Source organism: Balaenoptera musculus, chromosome 6, assembly GCF_009873245.2.
Source record: "Balaenoptera musculus isolate JJ_BM4_2016_0621 chromosome 6, mBalMus1.pri.v3, whole genome shotgun sequence".
Classification (NCBI taxonomy): Eukaryota; Metazoa; Chordata; class Mammalia; order Artiodactyla; family Balaenopteridae; genus Balaenoptera; species Balaenoptera musculus.
The window spans coordinates 81038689-81054099 of NC_045790.1; the positions used below are offsets into that span (position 1 = coordinate 81038689).

At 42.6% G+C, this 15411-nt stretch overlaps 1 protein-coding gene across 9 annotated transcripts in view; it reads right to left on the reverse strand.

Annotated features, from left to right (window-relative positions):
- Window positions 1-965: 965 nt before the first annotated feature.
- Window positions 966-15411, reverse strand: part of FBXO10 (F-box protein 10) — a 72433-nt gene continuing 57987 nt past the window's right edge. For 5 of the 9 annotated variants that reach the window (XR_005020414.1, XR_005020415.1, XR_005020413.1 and 2 more), the window contains 2 exons: window positions 13933-14317; window positions 1027-1161 (listed from right to left, as the gene is read on the reverse strand). Coding sequence is in view for 4 of the 9 variants with exons in the window: in XM_036856537.1 (XP_036712432.1) it covers window positions 14143-14317 (175 nt within the window). In the remaining 5 variants the exon portion in view is untranslated. Of the gene's footprint in view, window positions 1162-12228; window positions 14318-15411 lie in introns of those variants that run through there. The other 4 variants (XM_036856541.1, XM_036856540.1, XM_036856537.1 and 1 more) reach the window with 3 other exon arrangements.

Consider the following 15411-nt stretch of genomic DNA (forward strand, 5'->3'; position numbering starts at 1 on the left):
TCAGCTCTGAAAGCCACGTTTTTGAGGGGAGTGAATCAGTCAGAGTTCAGTGCAGAAAACAAATGGTCCTAGATATTCTTAAGGAGAAAGGAGTTTAATACATGGATATAAAGTACTATAAAATTGTTAAAGGGTTGCAGGAGCGGGAATCAGGAGGTTGCTACTGGAACTGCTGAGTTCAAGAACACAGCCGGGGTGGCCAGCCAGGCATGAAGCAGCCACTTGAATTCATGAAGCTACTTGAATTCAGCTGCTTCTTGAACTCATGAAGCTGGTAACTTGACACTGAAATTCTGGTTCAGCCACCCATGCTATCAGTACCCATGCTGTACCTCCTTGCTTGTCAGCACAAACAGCCAAAAGATTAAGAGGCTGGCTTCCATCTTGCTTCCTTCTTCTCTGAGTACATATATAGGAACTTAATTTGCAACTAGAATCCTAGCAGCAAGGGAGTCTTGGAAATAGGTTTCAACCTCTAGTTACAGGAAGCCATACCAGAAGCCGATGGGAAGGGATGCTGCCACCAACCTTATCTGCCAGGGGGAGATGGAGAAGTCAGTGTCCAGAGGGGTGCTGTGAGGAACGGGACTATGACATGGAGAGACTTAGGTATGTGGCTAATGCTCAGACTCGGCTCTATTTTTTTAAAAGAGAAGGTGACTATTTAAAAAAAATTTTTTTAAACATCTGTGTTTTTTATTTATTATTATTTTTTAAATTTATTTTTTGGCTGCGTTGGGTCTTCGTTGCTGTGTGCGGGCTTTCTCTAGTTGCAGCAAGAGGGGCCTACTCTTCGTTGCAGTGTGTGGACTTCTCATTGCGGTGGCTTCTCTTGTTGCGGAGCACAGGCTCTAGGTGTGCAGGCTTCAGTAGTTGCAGCACGCAGGCTCAGTAGTTGTGGCTCGCGGGCTCTAGAGCGCAGGCTCAGTAGTTGTGGCACACAGGCTTAGTTGCTCCGCGGCATGTGGGATCTTCCCAGACCAGGGATCGAACCAGTGTCCCCTGCATTGGCAGGTGTATTCTTAACCACTGTGCCACCAGGGAAGTCCCCCAGACTCAGCTCTTCAAGGTTCTTCTGAGGCAGTGGGAGCAGCTGAGGTGTGTGGTGCTCGTGCTGGGGGCCAGGGGCAGTGGAGGAAGGAAGACAGAATCCAGCTCTCTCTGAAAATGAGAAAGGAGGAAGTTTACACAGCAGCTGGGACATCCGTTAGGGAATACATGGTAAAAATGGGCCTTGGATGACTCATTCAGGACAGGTGATCCTTATATTTCTTTGAGCACTGGGATGTGGTTATCAGAGCCACTTCTATGGCAAGGCCAGGCTTAAAGTGCACATTTTCCATGCTCTTGTCTGGCTTGTCCCCATTTGTATCTGATCCTGGGTAGTGGGCACTTGTAGCATACTTGATCTCCCTCCAGCAGAGATGTGAGCAGGAAATCTAAATGCCTCTTGTTTTTCTTTACCTAAGCTGTTGTGAAAATCAGGTATGTGACTCTGCATCAGAAAAAAAATAATATCCTGATCTGTCTCTGGGAAAAGAATTCCTAGTGTGCTTATGGCTTAAAATGTGTTTTCATGCATACTTTTTAGATTCTGATGGTTTTGACACCTTGAGGCTTAATTTCCAGCAGTGATTAGATCACAGCATGTGACCTGGCCTCTGAAGAGCCTCTGTCCTAGTGGGGAAGCAGCTTTCTTTAGTCACTCACAAAGAGGAGTGATATTGATGGGGAAAAGCCTAGGATGGTAAATATACAATTGATCCTTGAACAACATGAATTTGAACTGCCTGGGTCCACTTACACATGGATTTTTTTCAATAGTAAACACTAGAGTACCATGCAAGTGGTTAGTTGAACCCACAGATGTGGAACCGGATATGGAGGGCTGACATAAATTATATGTGGATTTTTCAACTGTATGGAGGGTCAGTGCCCCCTAACCCTTTGCATTGTTCAGGGGTCAGCTGTATACTTGTCCCGGGTGACAGCAGAATTGTAGGTGATGCAGTCCCAGAGGTTGACTGAAACGCAAGTTTCTGTTATCAAGGTGTTTGGGGTCAGAAGGCTCAAAAGAGGGTCCTTTTCAACAAGTCTCGTGAGAGGGTGCCTAACACAGTGCCTGGCATATAAGCGCCAGTGTCTGTGGAATGAATCATAGTGCGTGAGCTGCACCTTCTTTCCTTGGCAGAGCTATTAGGCAGTAAACATTTGTAGAATAATGGGATCATACTAGGTTTTTTCTAGCTCTAAAACCCCATTTATTTACTGATATTCACAGAGGATTCCTTGATCCAACCAAGTTATTTGCCATAATGTTGCTTGATGACCTCTTTGAAGAAAAAGAGACTGTGGGCTAGGTGCTTGTACCTTTAATAAGATTTGCAGTTTGTGGAATAACTTATGGGTGTTAACAGAATGAAGTCTGTTCCCTGGAGGGAAGTTTCTGTGGCCCTGACCTGCTGGACATTTAACAGTGATGAAGTCAAAGAAGGTGTATTTAACATACCTGCAGAGGACCCAACCTGGAAATGCTAATTAGGTAAAAATTTTTAAAGTGCCTTCCTTTAAGAAGACAGATCAACAGACTTTTTCAATGCAGAGGATTCAGTGCCACCATGGGGATAACATAGGTGGGTAGGTGGGTAGGAGAGCATGGAGGAAGGGCACATAACTAAGATTTGAAGAGATCAAGGAAAGTGTTCCATGGAATGATGATGAAGTAGGATCCTGAAGTATGGGTAGGATTTAGCCAGGGAGACAGATTTTTGGCTCAGTTAAGGAAAAAATAATCAGATGGAGTAGATTCTCTTGGGTGGGTCTGGCCTCTGGGAGAGCAAGCCCTGCACAGTCAACCAATGCAGGCTACTCAGAGCAGTCTCCTTCCAGATGCTTCCCCAACCATGGAAGAGCTAGGGTAGGATAGGTGTTCCGTGTTCCTCCCACTTCTGCCTCCAAATGACGTGGCGGAAGATGGGCACTGTATGTGTGTGTGTCCCAGCTGTTCCTATTACAGAAGCCCTAGGTAACAGCCTTACTCATACGTCTTCTGTATACAACCTCTTAACATTTGATAGGGAACGTTCAACTCCTGGCCTTGACAGGCATCACCACTCAGAACTCAGTTCCTTCTGGGGAGAGCAATCGAGATGGCGGAGTAGTAGGATGTGAAGCTCACCACCTCCTTTCACAAATACATCAAAAATGCATCTAGGGCTTCCCTGGTGGCGCAGTGGTTGAGAATCTGCCTGCCAATGCAGGGGACACGGGTTCGAGCCCTGGTCTGGGAAGATCCCACATGCAGTGGAGCAACTAGGCCTGTGAGCCACAATTACTGAACCTGCGCATCTGGAGCCTGTGCTCCGCAACAAGAGAGGCCACGATAGTGAGAGGCCCGCGCACCACGATGAAGAGTGTCCCCCACTTGCCGCAACTAGAGAAAGCCCTCGCACAGAAACGAAGACCCTACACAGCCATAAATAAATAAATTCATTAATTAAAAAAAATACATCTACATGTGGAAAGGTTCTCACAGAATATCCACTGAATGCTGGCAGAAGACCTCATACCTCTGAAAGACCAAGAAAATCTATGTAAGTGGGTAGGACAAAAAGGAAAAAAGTGAGAAAGGAATCAGGATGGGACCTGGGCCCCTGGGAGGGAGCTGTAAAAGAGGAAAGGTTCCCACACCCTCGGAAGTTCCTTCGCTGGCGGAGAGATCAGCCATTATAAGAGGGAGCTTCAGAGCCTTGGAGTAGAGCACAGCAACCAGTTTGCAGCAGCTAGAATGGAGACAGACCTGCACAGATGGTCAGTGCCACTGCTTGGCACTTTCCAGCCTGAGATGTGTGTCCACTAGTGTGGACAGGGGCTGGATGAAGAAGCTCGGGCTTTGGAGATCAGACCTGAGGAGAGGACTGGGGTGGGCTGTGCGGAAACAGCCTGAAGGGGTTGGAGTCTGGTGCAACCACACCTGAGGCTGTACGAGGAGGAAGCCTGGGCCGCCTTAGAGGCCAGGCACCATTGTGTGGGCAGTGTGCAAGGGGAGGGGCAGAACCTGCCATTACAGCCTTTTGCCCTGTGCAAGCTCTCAGGCAGCGGAACACTTCCTACACTCACTGCAGGAGCCGTCTCGAGCTGCTGACTCTGCCCTCCCGGGGAGCAGAGTTGCGAGCTGCCTCTGCTCCCATGGCGTGCTCCAGGGCCATGCATGAGCTGCCACTGCCACTGAGATTCCCACGACTGGGCACCAGCTGCCACATCTGCACACCCCATTAAGGGGATAATGGCCAGCAAGTGCTGAGGAAAGAGGCGATAGGCAGCCATACTAAGAACAGCCCTTGAACCAAAAATGTTAAACCCACACAAGCTACACAAGGATGCTCCCACATATAAAGAGCCTTCTAAGACCACAGTAGATAATTGTTTCTCCTAAACTCAGAGAATGAGAAATATAAGTAAAATAATGAAGAAGCAGAGGAGCCACTCCCAGTTAAAAGACCAAGAGAATTCCCCTGAAAGAACACTGAAACAGACCTCTTTAGTCTAACAGACACCAATTTCAAAAACACACTGATTTCAAAAAGGAGATAATAAAAATATTGAAGGAATTAAGAAAGGCTATTGACAAAAATGCAAGAGCACTGTAAAAAGGAACTGGAAACTATACAGAGGAACCAAGAAAAATTAGAAAACTCATTTGCTGAGACAAAAACTGAACTAAAGGCAATGAATAGAATAAATAATGCAGAACGAACAAGTAACCCGGAAGACAGAATAATGGAAATCACCCAATCAGGACAGCAGACAGGAAGCCAAATGAATAAGAAATGAAAGCAATATAAGAGACCTATGGGATAATACAAAGCATGCCAATCTAGGCATAATAGGGAATCCAGGAGGGAGAGAAAGAGTAAAGGGGATTGGAAATGTATTTGAAGAAATTATGGCTGAAAACTTCCTAAACCTAAAGAAGGAAACACATCCAGGTACAGGAAGCACAGAGGGTCCAAAACAAAGTAAACCCAAACAGACCTACACCAAGACATTTTGTAATAAAAACGGCAAAAATTAAAGAGAGGATTCTAAAGGCAGCAGGAGAAAAAGAGTTAATTACAAGGGAAGCCCCATAAGGCTATCAGCTGATTGCTCTACAGAAACATTTCAGGCCAGAAGGGAGTGGCAAGATATATTCAAAGTCCTGAAAGGGAAAAATCTGCAACCTAGGATACTTTACCCAGCAAGATTATCATTTAGAATAGGAGAGAGAAAGAATTTCTGAGACAAGCAAAAATGAAAAGAATACAGCAATACTAAACCTATCCTAAAGAAAATATTGAAATTTTCTCTAAATAGAAAACAAGTATAGGAAAGAGAAAATCACAATTGGAGAGCAAATCACCTATAAATAAGTCAGTACACAGATTTTTAAAAAATCAAAAAATTTCTGTGAATGTGATGATACCACAATGAACAGCAAAAGGATGAACATGAAGATGTAAAAGAGGACATCAAAATCATAAACTGTGGTGCAGGAGAGTCAGGAAATGTAGATTTTTTTTCCATTTCCTAGAATGTGTTTGAGCCTCTATGACTACTAGTCTAAGGCAAGGAGATAGAAGATGGGGTTAACATACTTGAAAAACAGGGTAACCACAAATCAAAAACATATGATAGATTCACAAAAACCAAAAAGAAGAGAACATAAGTATAATACAAAAGAAGATCATCAAACCACAAAAGGAAAAACAGAAAGGGACAAAGAGGAAATATAAAATCAACAGGAAACCAAGGTTAAAATGGCAATAAATACATATCTATCAATAATTATTTATTAGTGGACTAACTACTCCAATCAGAAGACACAGAGTGGCAGATTGGATTAAAAAAACAAGAGCTTACAATATGCTACCTAGAGGAGATCCACTTTAGGGCAAAGGACACACATAGATTGAAAGTGAAGAGATGGAAAAATATTTCATGCAAATGGAAATGAAAAGAAAGTGGGGGTCGCAATACTCATATCTGACAAAATATACTTTAAAACAGAAGCCGTAAAGAAAGATAAAGAAGGACACTATATAATGATAAAAGGATCAATACAAGAAGAGGATTTTACAGTCATCAACATATATGCACCTAATATAGAAGCACCCAAATACCAAAATACTAAGACATAAAGGCAGAAATTGACAATCATACAATAATAGTAGGAGACTTTAGCACCACACTCACACCAATGGACAGGTTTTCTAGACAGAAAATCAGTAAGGCAACAGAGATCCTAAATGATACAACAGAACAGTTAGACCTAATTGATATTTTCAGGACATTACACCCCCCAAAAATAAAATACACATTCTTTTCAAATGCACATGGAACATTCTCTAGGATTGACCACATATTAGGGCACAAAACTAGCCTCAACAAATTTAAGAGTATAGAAATTATCTCAAGCATCTTTGTGACCATAAGAGCATGAAACTAGAAATCAACCACAGAAAAAGAAATCAGAAACAATTACATGGAGACTAAACAACATACTACTAAAAAAAACAATGGGTCAACAATGAAATCAAAGAGGAAATTTAAAAATAACTTGAGACAAATGGCAATGAGAACACAACCATACAAAATCTATGGGATGCAGCAAAAGCAGTTCTTAGAGGGAAGTTCATAGCGATACAGGACTTCCTAAAAAAAAAAAAACAAGAAAAGTCTCAAACAACCTAACCTACCACTTAAAAAGAAATTAGAAAAAGAAGAACAAACAAAACCTAAAGTCAGCAGAAGGAAGGAAACAAGATCAGAGAGGAAATAGAGAATCTCAAAAATTATATTAAAATATCAATAAAGCCAGGAGTTGGTTTTTTGAAAGGGTAAAACAAGATTGACAAACTCCTGTCCAGGTTCATCAAGAAGAAAAGAGAGAGAACCCAAATAAAAATAAGAAATGAAAAAGGAGAGATAATAACCAACACTGCAGAAATACAAAAAACCATAAGGGAATACTATGAACAATTATATGCCAACAAATTCTACAACCTAGAAGAAATGGACAAGTTTCTAGAAACATACAGCCCACCAAAAATGAACCAAGAAGAAACAGATAATTTGAACAGACTGATCACCAGAGGTGAAATAGAATCTGTAATTTAAAAACTCCCTACAAACAAAAGTCCAGGACCAGATGGCTTCACAGGGGAATTCTACCAAACATGCAAAGAAGAACTTATACTGATCCTTCTCAAACTCTTCCAAAAAAATTGAAGAGGAAGGAACACTCCTGAAGACATTTTATGAAGCCACCATCAGCCTGATACCAAAACCTGACAAAGACACCACCAAAAAAGAAAATTACAGGCCAATATCTTTGATGAATATAGACGCAAAAATTCTCAACAAAATACTAGCTAACAGAATCCAACAACACATTAAAAAGATCATACACCATAACCACATGGGAGTCATCCCAAGTTCACAAGAATGGTTCAACATATGCAAATCAGTCAATGTGATACACCACATAAACACAAGAAAAGACAAAACCCACAATCATCTCAAAAGATGCAGAAAAAGCTTTTGACAAAATTCAATATCCATTCATGATAAAAACTCTCACCAAAGTGGGTATAGAGGGAACATATCTCAGCATAATAAAACCTATTTATGACGGACCCACAGCCAATATAATACTCAACAGTGAAAAGCTGAAAGCCTCCCCACTAAAATCTGGAACAAAACAAGGATGCCTACTCTCACCACTTCTCTTCAACATAGTATTGGAAGTCCTAGCCACAGCAATCAGACAAGAAAAAGAAATAAAAGGTATCCAAATTGGAAGAGAAGCGGTAAAACTGTCACTCTTCGCAGATGACACGATACTCTCTCTATACAAAGAACCCTAAAGTCTCCACACAAAAACTATTAGAATAAATGAATTCAGCAAGGTAGCAGGATACAAGATTAACATACAGAAATCGGTTGCATTTCTTTACACTAACTATGAAATATCAGAAAGGGAATGTAAAAAAACTATACCTTTCAAAATCTCACCCCCCAAAATAAAATACTTAGGAATAAACCTGACTAAGGAGGTGAAAGACTTATATGCTGAGGACTATAAAACATTAATTAAGTAAACTGAAGAAGATTCAAAGAAATGGAAAGATATCCATTGCTCTTGGAGGAATGAATATTGTTAAAATGGCCATACTACCCAAAGCAATCTACAGATTTAATGTGATCCCTATCAAATTACCCATGACATTTTCCACAGAACTAGAATAATCCTAAAATTTATATGGAATCATAAAAGACCCAGAATTGCCAAAGCAATGATGATGTAAAAGAACAAAGCAGGAGGCATAACCCTCCCAGAGTTCAGACAATACTACAAAGCTACAGTAATCCAAACAGCGTGGTACTGGCACAAAAACAGCCATATGGATCAATGGAACAGAGTAAAGACCCCAGGGATAAACTCACACCGCTATAGTCAATTAATCTTAGATAAAGAAGGAAAGAATATACAATGGGAAAAAGTCTTTTCAGCAAGTGGTGTTGGGAAGGTTGGACAGCCGCATGTAAATCAGTGAAGTTAGAACACACTCACCATACACAAAAATAAACTCCAAATGGCTTAAAGACTTAGACATAAGACTTGACACCATAAAATTCCTAGAAGAGAACATAGGCAAAACATTCTCTGACATAAATCGTACCAATGTTTTCTTAGGTCAGTCTCCCAAGGCAACAGAAATAAAAACAAAAATAGACAAATGGGACCTAATCAAACTTACAGGCTTTTGCACAGCACAGGAAGCCATAAACAAAATGAAAAGACAACCTACAGAATGGGAGAAAATATTTGCAAATGATGCAACCGGCAAGGGCTTAATTTCCAAAATACAAACAGCTCATACAACTCAACAACAGAAAAACAACCCAATCGAAAAATGTGCAGAAGACCTAAAGAGACATTTCTCCAAAGAAGAAATACAAATGGCCAATAGGCATGTGAAGAGATGCTCAACATCTCTAATTACTAGAGAAATGAAAATCAAAACTGCAACAAGGTACCACCTCACACTGGTCAGAATGGCCATCATTAAAAACTAGAAACAAATGCTGGAGAGGATGTGGAGAAAAGGGAACCCTCCTACACTACTGGTGGAAATGTAAGTTGGTACAGCCACTATGGAAAACAGTATTCCATTCCTCAGAAAACTAAAAATAGAATTACCATATGATCCAGCAGTCCCACTCCTGGGCATATATCCAGACAAAACTCTAATCCAAAAAGATACATGCAGCCCTATGTTCATAGCAGCACTATTCACAACAGCCAAGATATGGAAACAATCTAAATGTCCAGTGACAGATGAATGGATAAAGAAGATGCAGTACATATATACAATGGAGTACTACTCAGTCATAAAAGAGAACGAAATAATGGTCATTTGCAGCAACATGGATGGACCTAGAGCTTATCATACTAAGTGAAGTCAGACAGAGAAAGACAAATACCATATGATATCACTTATAATGTAGAATCTAAAATATGACAAAATGAACCTATCTACAAAACAGAAACAGACTCACGGACATAGAGAACAGACTTCTGGTTGCCAAGGGGGAGGGGGTTGGGGGAGGGACAGAGCGGGAGGTTGGGCTTAGCAGGTGTAAGCTATTATATGTGGAATGGATAAACAACAACGTCCTACTGTACAGCACAGAGAACTATATGCAGTATCCTATGATAAACCATAATGGAAAAGAATATAAAAAAGAATGTGTATATATGTATAACTGAATCACTGCTGTACAGCAGAAATTAACACAACATTGTAAATCAACTATACTTTAGTTAAAAAAACAAAAAAAGAACTCAATTCATTCTGTAAAAAAGGGGCAATAGCCTTACCAAGTCAGTGCTTAATATACTATTGATGGGATATAAGATAATTTTAGTGGCATGGGGGTGTATCAGGATATATGAGGTTATGCTGACTTGGCTAAACTGCAGTAACAAATTTCCCCCAAATGTTTGGTTTCAACAAAGGTTTAGTTGCTTGTGATACTGTGAATATTTTCATTTTAACAGTTTATTTTAGTGTGTATTAAAACCACTAGCTTTTCATTTATAGTAGTGAAGTAATGTAAACATTTCTTTTTAGTTAAGTTCCTGGATAGGGTCCTGGAATGGAAAAAGGACACTAGGTAATGACTAAGGAAATATGAATAAACTGTGGACTTTCTACTGGCTCATTAATTTTGACAAATGTACCATACTAATGTAAGGTGTTAATAACAGGGAAGCTCGGCAGTAAGGGTAGTAAGGGAACTCTCTACCGCCTATCTCCTCACTTTTTCTGTAAATCTAAAACTTCTAGACAGTCTTCAATAAGGGGTGCTGGGAAAACTGGATAGCTACATGTAAAAGAATGAAATTAGAACATTCTTCTGTGTATGGTTTTAGAAAAACTCTAATGGATTAAAGACCTAAACGTTAAGACCTGAAACCATGAAACTCCTAGAAGAAAACACAGGCAGAACACACTTTGACATAAATCGTGCAATATTTTTTGGAGCTGTCTCCTAAGGCAAAGGAAACAAAAGCAAAAATAAACAAATGGGACCCAATTAAACTTAAAAGCTTTTGCACAGCAAAGGAAACCATAGACAAAACAAAAAGACAACCTACTGAATGGGAGAAAGTATTTGCAAGTGATATGACCAATAAAGGGTTAATATCCAAAATGTATTAAAAGCTCATACAACTCAACATCAAAAAAATAAACAACCTGATTAAAAAATGGTCAGAAAACCTAAACAGACATTTTTCCAAAGAAGATACAGATAGTTAACAGGCGCATGAAGAGATGCTCAACATCGCTAGTCATCAGAGAAATGCAAATCAAAACCACAATGAAATATCACCTCACACCTGTCAGAATGGCTATCATCACCACAAATAACAAATGTTGGTGAGAACATGGAGAAAAGGGAACCTTTGTGCACTGTTGGTGGGAATGTATACTGGGGCAGCCACTATGGAAGACAGTATGGTGTTTACTCAAAAGACTAAAAATAGAACTACCATATGATCCAGCAATTCTACTCCTGGGTATATATCTGAAGAAAATGAAAACGCTAATTTGAAAAGATACATGCACCCCGATGTTCGCAGCAGCATTATTCATAATAGCCAAGATATGGAAACAACCTAAGTATCCATCAACAGATGAATGGATAAAGAAGATGTGGTATATATATATACACAATGGAATACTACTCAGCCATAAAAGATAATGAAATTTTGCCATTTGCAACAAGGATGCACTTGGATGCTGATTCACTTTGTTATAAAGCAGAAACTAACACACCATTGTAAAGCAATTATACTCCAATAAAGATGTTAAAAAAAAAAAGATGCACTTGGAGGGTATTGTGCTTAGTGAAATAAGTCAGAGAAAGGCAAATGCTGTATGATATCACATGTGGAATCTAAAAAATAAACTAGTGAATATAACAGAACAACATACTCTCATATGTAGAGAACAAATTAGTGGTTACCAGTGGGAGGGGGAAGGGGAGAGGGGCAAGGCTAGGGTAGGGGATTAAGAGGTATAAACTACTATGTATAAAATAAATAAGCTACAAGGATATATTGTACAGCACAGGGAATATAGCCAATATTTTATAAATGGAGTATAACCTTTAAAAATTGTGAATCACTGTGTTGTACACCTAAAACATACATTATACATCAACTATACCTGTTAATAAAAAGACTTAAGAGAAAAAATTCTAAAAAATAAAGTCTTTTTAATTAAAAGCGGATTTAAAGAAAAATATTAAGTACTAGCTTTCTCCTCAAATGACATGTGGATATGGCAAACACTGTAAGATGCTAAGTGACTGAAGCTGGGAAAAATGTGGTCATGGATCTCAGGTCATCCACACCAGGGACCTCACTGTTATTCTTCACAAAGCCCAAGGGGCAGGCAGGACTGCAACTACAGTCCCTGACTGACACGTGAGGACACAGACCTTGGAACTTGGAATCAGGTGGGAACAAGCTGGATGGACAAGATGGCCCTGGTCTCCTGTCTCCTTCAGTGGAAGCAGTGGTGCCTCGGGGGGGTGGAGTGGTGAGAGGCCTACATCCAGCGCTCAGGAACCCTAGCACATACCCAGACCAAGGAAAGTACCCCGAAAAGTGCCTCCTTTAAAATACAGAACTTTATTTTGGTTGCTGAGATTTTCATAAGCACTTGGTTCACAGAAAAGTCATTCGTTACAAAATAATAAAAGGCAGCAATTTGTACAGCGACTCACACTGGGGCCATAGATAAGTGCAAAGGACAGCGCTGGGGATGGGAGGGGCCCACGCTCTTGTGCCCGAAGTCCTCAGCGGGTACCCAGTGCTCCTGGCTCCCCCTAGCCCAACCTACTCCACCCGGGAGAGCAGCACCGGGGGCCTGGCAGAACCAGCCTGGGAAGCCATCTGTGAGGTGCACGACAGTGACGCTACCAGGCTGGTGAGGCCCCACATGAAGGGCCGGGTGGGCGGGGGGGACTGTTCAGGCTGAGCCAGGCCTGCGTCGGGCCCCCTTCCTAGAGCAGTGGGTCTGAGCCTGCCTGGCTCTGGAACCTTAACACATTCACAGTTGGGTTCAGCACAGCCCTTTGGGAGCCAGCCTTCCTCTCCTCACTCAGGCTGCTAACCCTACCCCCTGGGCTGGGGACTGGGGACACAGGTGGTGACCCTAATGGAGCTAGCTTACAGGCAGGTCAGTGGGACAGGGATGGGCCCAGGTAACTCCTAAGCAAGGCAGAATATACCCTGTGGGGGCAGAGAAAGGGCAGAGGAGGCTCAGAGAGGGCAGAGCACTGCCATCCGGGTGGCAGTGTCGAGCCTGGAAGAATGGGTGGGACCTAGGCATGTGTAGCTGGCGAGGAGGGTGCACCCAGAAGAGGGGAGAGCATGAGCCAAGGCACAGAGTGGGAAACCTTGGTAGGGTTAGTAAAGGCAGGTGGTCATCCATGAGAATGTGGACACAGACGAGGGCCCTAGGCACCTCGGTCTCCGCCAGTCTTGCGCCCAGGAGGGGCGGCTGGTTTGGGTGTGCTTGTGGGATTCGAATCCTCCCTGTGCAGCAAGCGCTGAGCCAATGTCCTCCTGAATCTGGGAGCAACTTGAAGGTAGAGCAGTCAGGTGCACCCCTGCACCACCCAGCCCAGCACGCGTCTGCACACCTAAGCCACTTGAAGGAAGCCTTCTCCACACGCCCCTTCCTGTTTTCAGCATGCCCCTGTCATCCCTGGGGCAGCCTTTCAAGAGGGGCTCCTTATCCCAAGCCCCTTCCTCCCTCACAGGTCCATGTTCAAGAGAACTGTGTCCTTACGGAAACCAAACCCAACTCCTCCAGCCTCCCCAGGCAGCAGGGTGGGTGTGGCAGTGTCCCCGGAGGGTCAAAAGTGAGGTCTAGGAAAGGGGAAAATCTGGGGCTCTTTCCATCTCACTAGAATCACTTCTCTCCCTTAGAAGTAAATCTGTTCTTCCCTGAGAAGATTCTGGGTTTGGTGTATATAAAACGCAGTTCCCTGTAACTCAAACAGAAAACCCTGACCAAGGTTTTCATTATCGATTTCCCCAACTTTTCATAATCTCTATAAGAGCTCGAGGGACTAGAAACCCACCAACTTTGGTTCCCCTTTTCTCCTCGAAAAATAATTCCAGGGAATTCCCTGGTGGTCCAGTGGTTAGGACACCGCACTTTCACTGCTGAGGGCCTGGGTTCAATCCCTGGTCGGGGAACTAAGATCCCATAAGCCACATGGCGCGGCCAAAAAAAACCACCAACCAACAAAAAATCCAATTTCTTTCCTGCTGAGGGTTGTGGAGCCAAAGGGTTTTGAAGGTACCTTGTTCTTAGTCCACAGAAGACTTGGGAGCTTGTTTTTCAGGGCGGTGATAAGGAGACCAGGAGCCTTCACAAGCACTAATTCTTCCATCCCAAAGGCCACAACCTCTCAGCTTGGCTGGGCAGGGCCCGAGCCTGAGAGCAGGGTATGTGCTTCCTTCTCAGAGTCTGAGGACAGCCCCCAGCTGCCCCACTCCGTGGCTCTCCATTCTTACAGGATGGTGCAGAAGATGCTGCGTTTGCTGTGGTAACCACCTTCCACATGGGCTGTGATCCTGGTTGCCATGGCTGTCACCTTCTGCCCACTGTGGGCAGCAGAGGGGCCTCGGAGAGAGTTTTCAAGGTGAGGCCGTGCTGGTGGGTTCGCCAGGCGCCACGTATCAGACCTGGAGGTGCAAAATGAGAGTGAACCCTTTGGGAGTCTAGAGCATTTGCTGAATGCCCTGCACAAACTTACTTTTGGCTTTGTTTAAATCTGGGTATAGGTTGCATCTCCCTAGTTAAGTGATAGCAAAAGGAGGTGGAACATGTGCAAAACTAATTCTAGTTCTAGCTCTACCTTCAGATCTACACGTAACCTTGGATAGGTTCCCTCTTGTCCTCTATTTCCCCATCTTTAAACAAGGATCTAGATAAGACCAGTGGCTTGCTTTTCTTTCATTCCCCCAGCCCCATTTTTTCCCCCACCTGCATGACTGTAAATGTCATGCAAGCTTTATTCATAGTCACCAAAAAATTAGAAACCACCTAAATACGCTTCAGCTGATGAACAGATAAACCGTGTGGTACGTCCATACAACAGAACACCACTCAGCAACAAAAAGAATGAATGACAGATGCCACAGGTCAATCTGGGATACACTGGGCTAAGTGTTAAGAAGCCAGACTCAAAAGACTGCACACTGTGTTATTTCTTTTATATGACATTCTGGAAAGTGCAGATCTATATGGGACAGAAGTTGGTGGATTTCCAGTCCCTCGAGCTCTTGTGGAGATTACGAAGGGTTGGGGAAAGTCAAATGGTAGTGATGTTTTGATTAGGGCTTTCTGTCCTAAGTTACAAGGAACCTGTCCTGAGTTACAAGGGATCGCCTCTTACACACATCAAATCCTAAATTGCTTAAGCCAGCAACATTGGCTTTTACATATTTTTATGATAATAATATTACGAGTGGGACTGTAAAGATATGGGTAGAGTCAGAGGCTGGCTACTGTGAGGTGAGTAAAAGCCTGGGGCTATGTTCAAAGATCTGCAAGCATTTGCGTTTGGCAGCAGAGCGAGCTCCTGAGAAGAAGCGATGAAAAGAGAGGAAATTAGGAGCGGACAGTGCACAGGGGACAATGCCAGGCCAACAGGTCTGGGCTGTACCCTGTACCCTGGGGTCTCCAAAGCCGGAGGAGGAAGTGGACCCCAGGGAGTCTACAATATGATCTGCTGGGATTTGGGAAGACAATATTAGAATTTCTACTTATATCATAC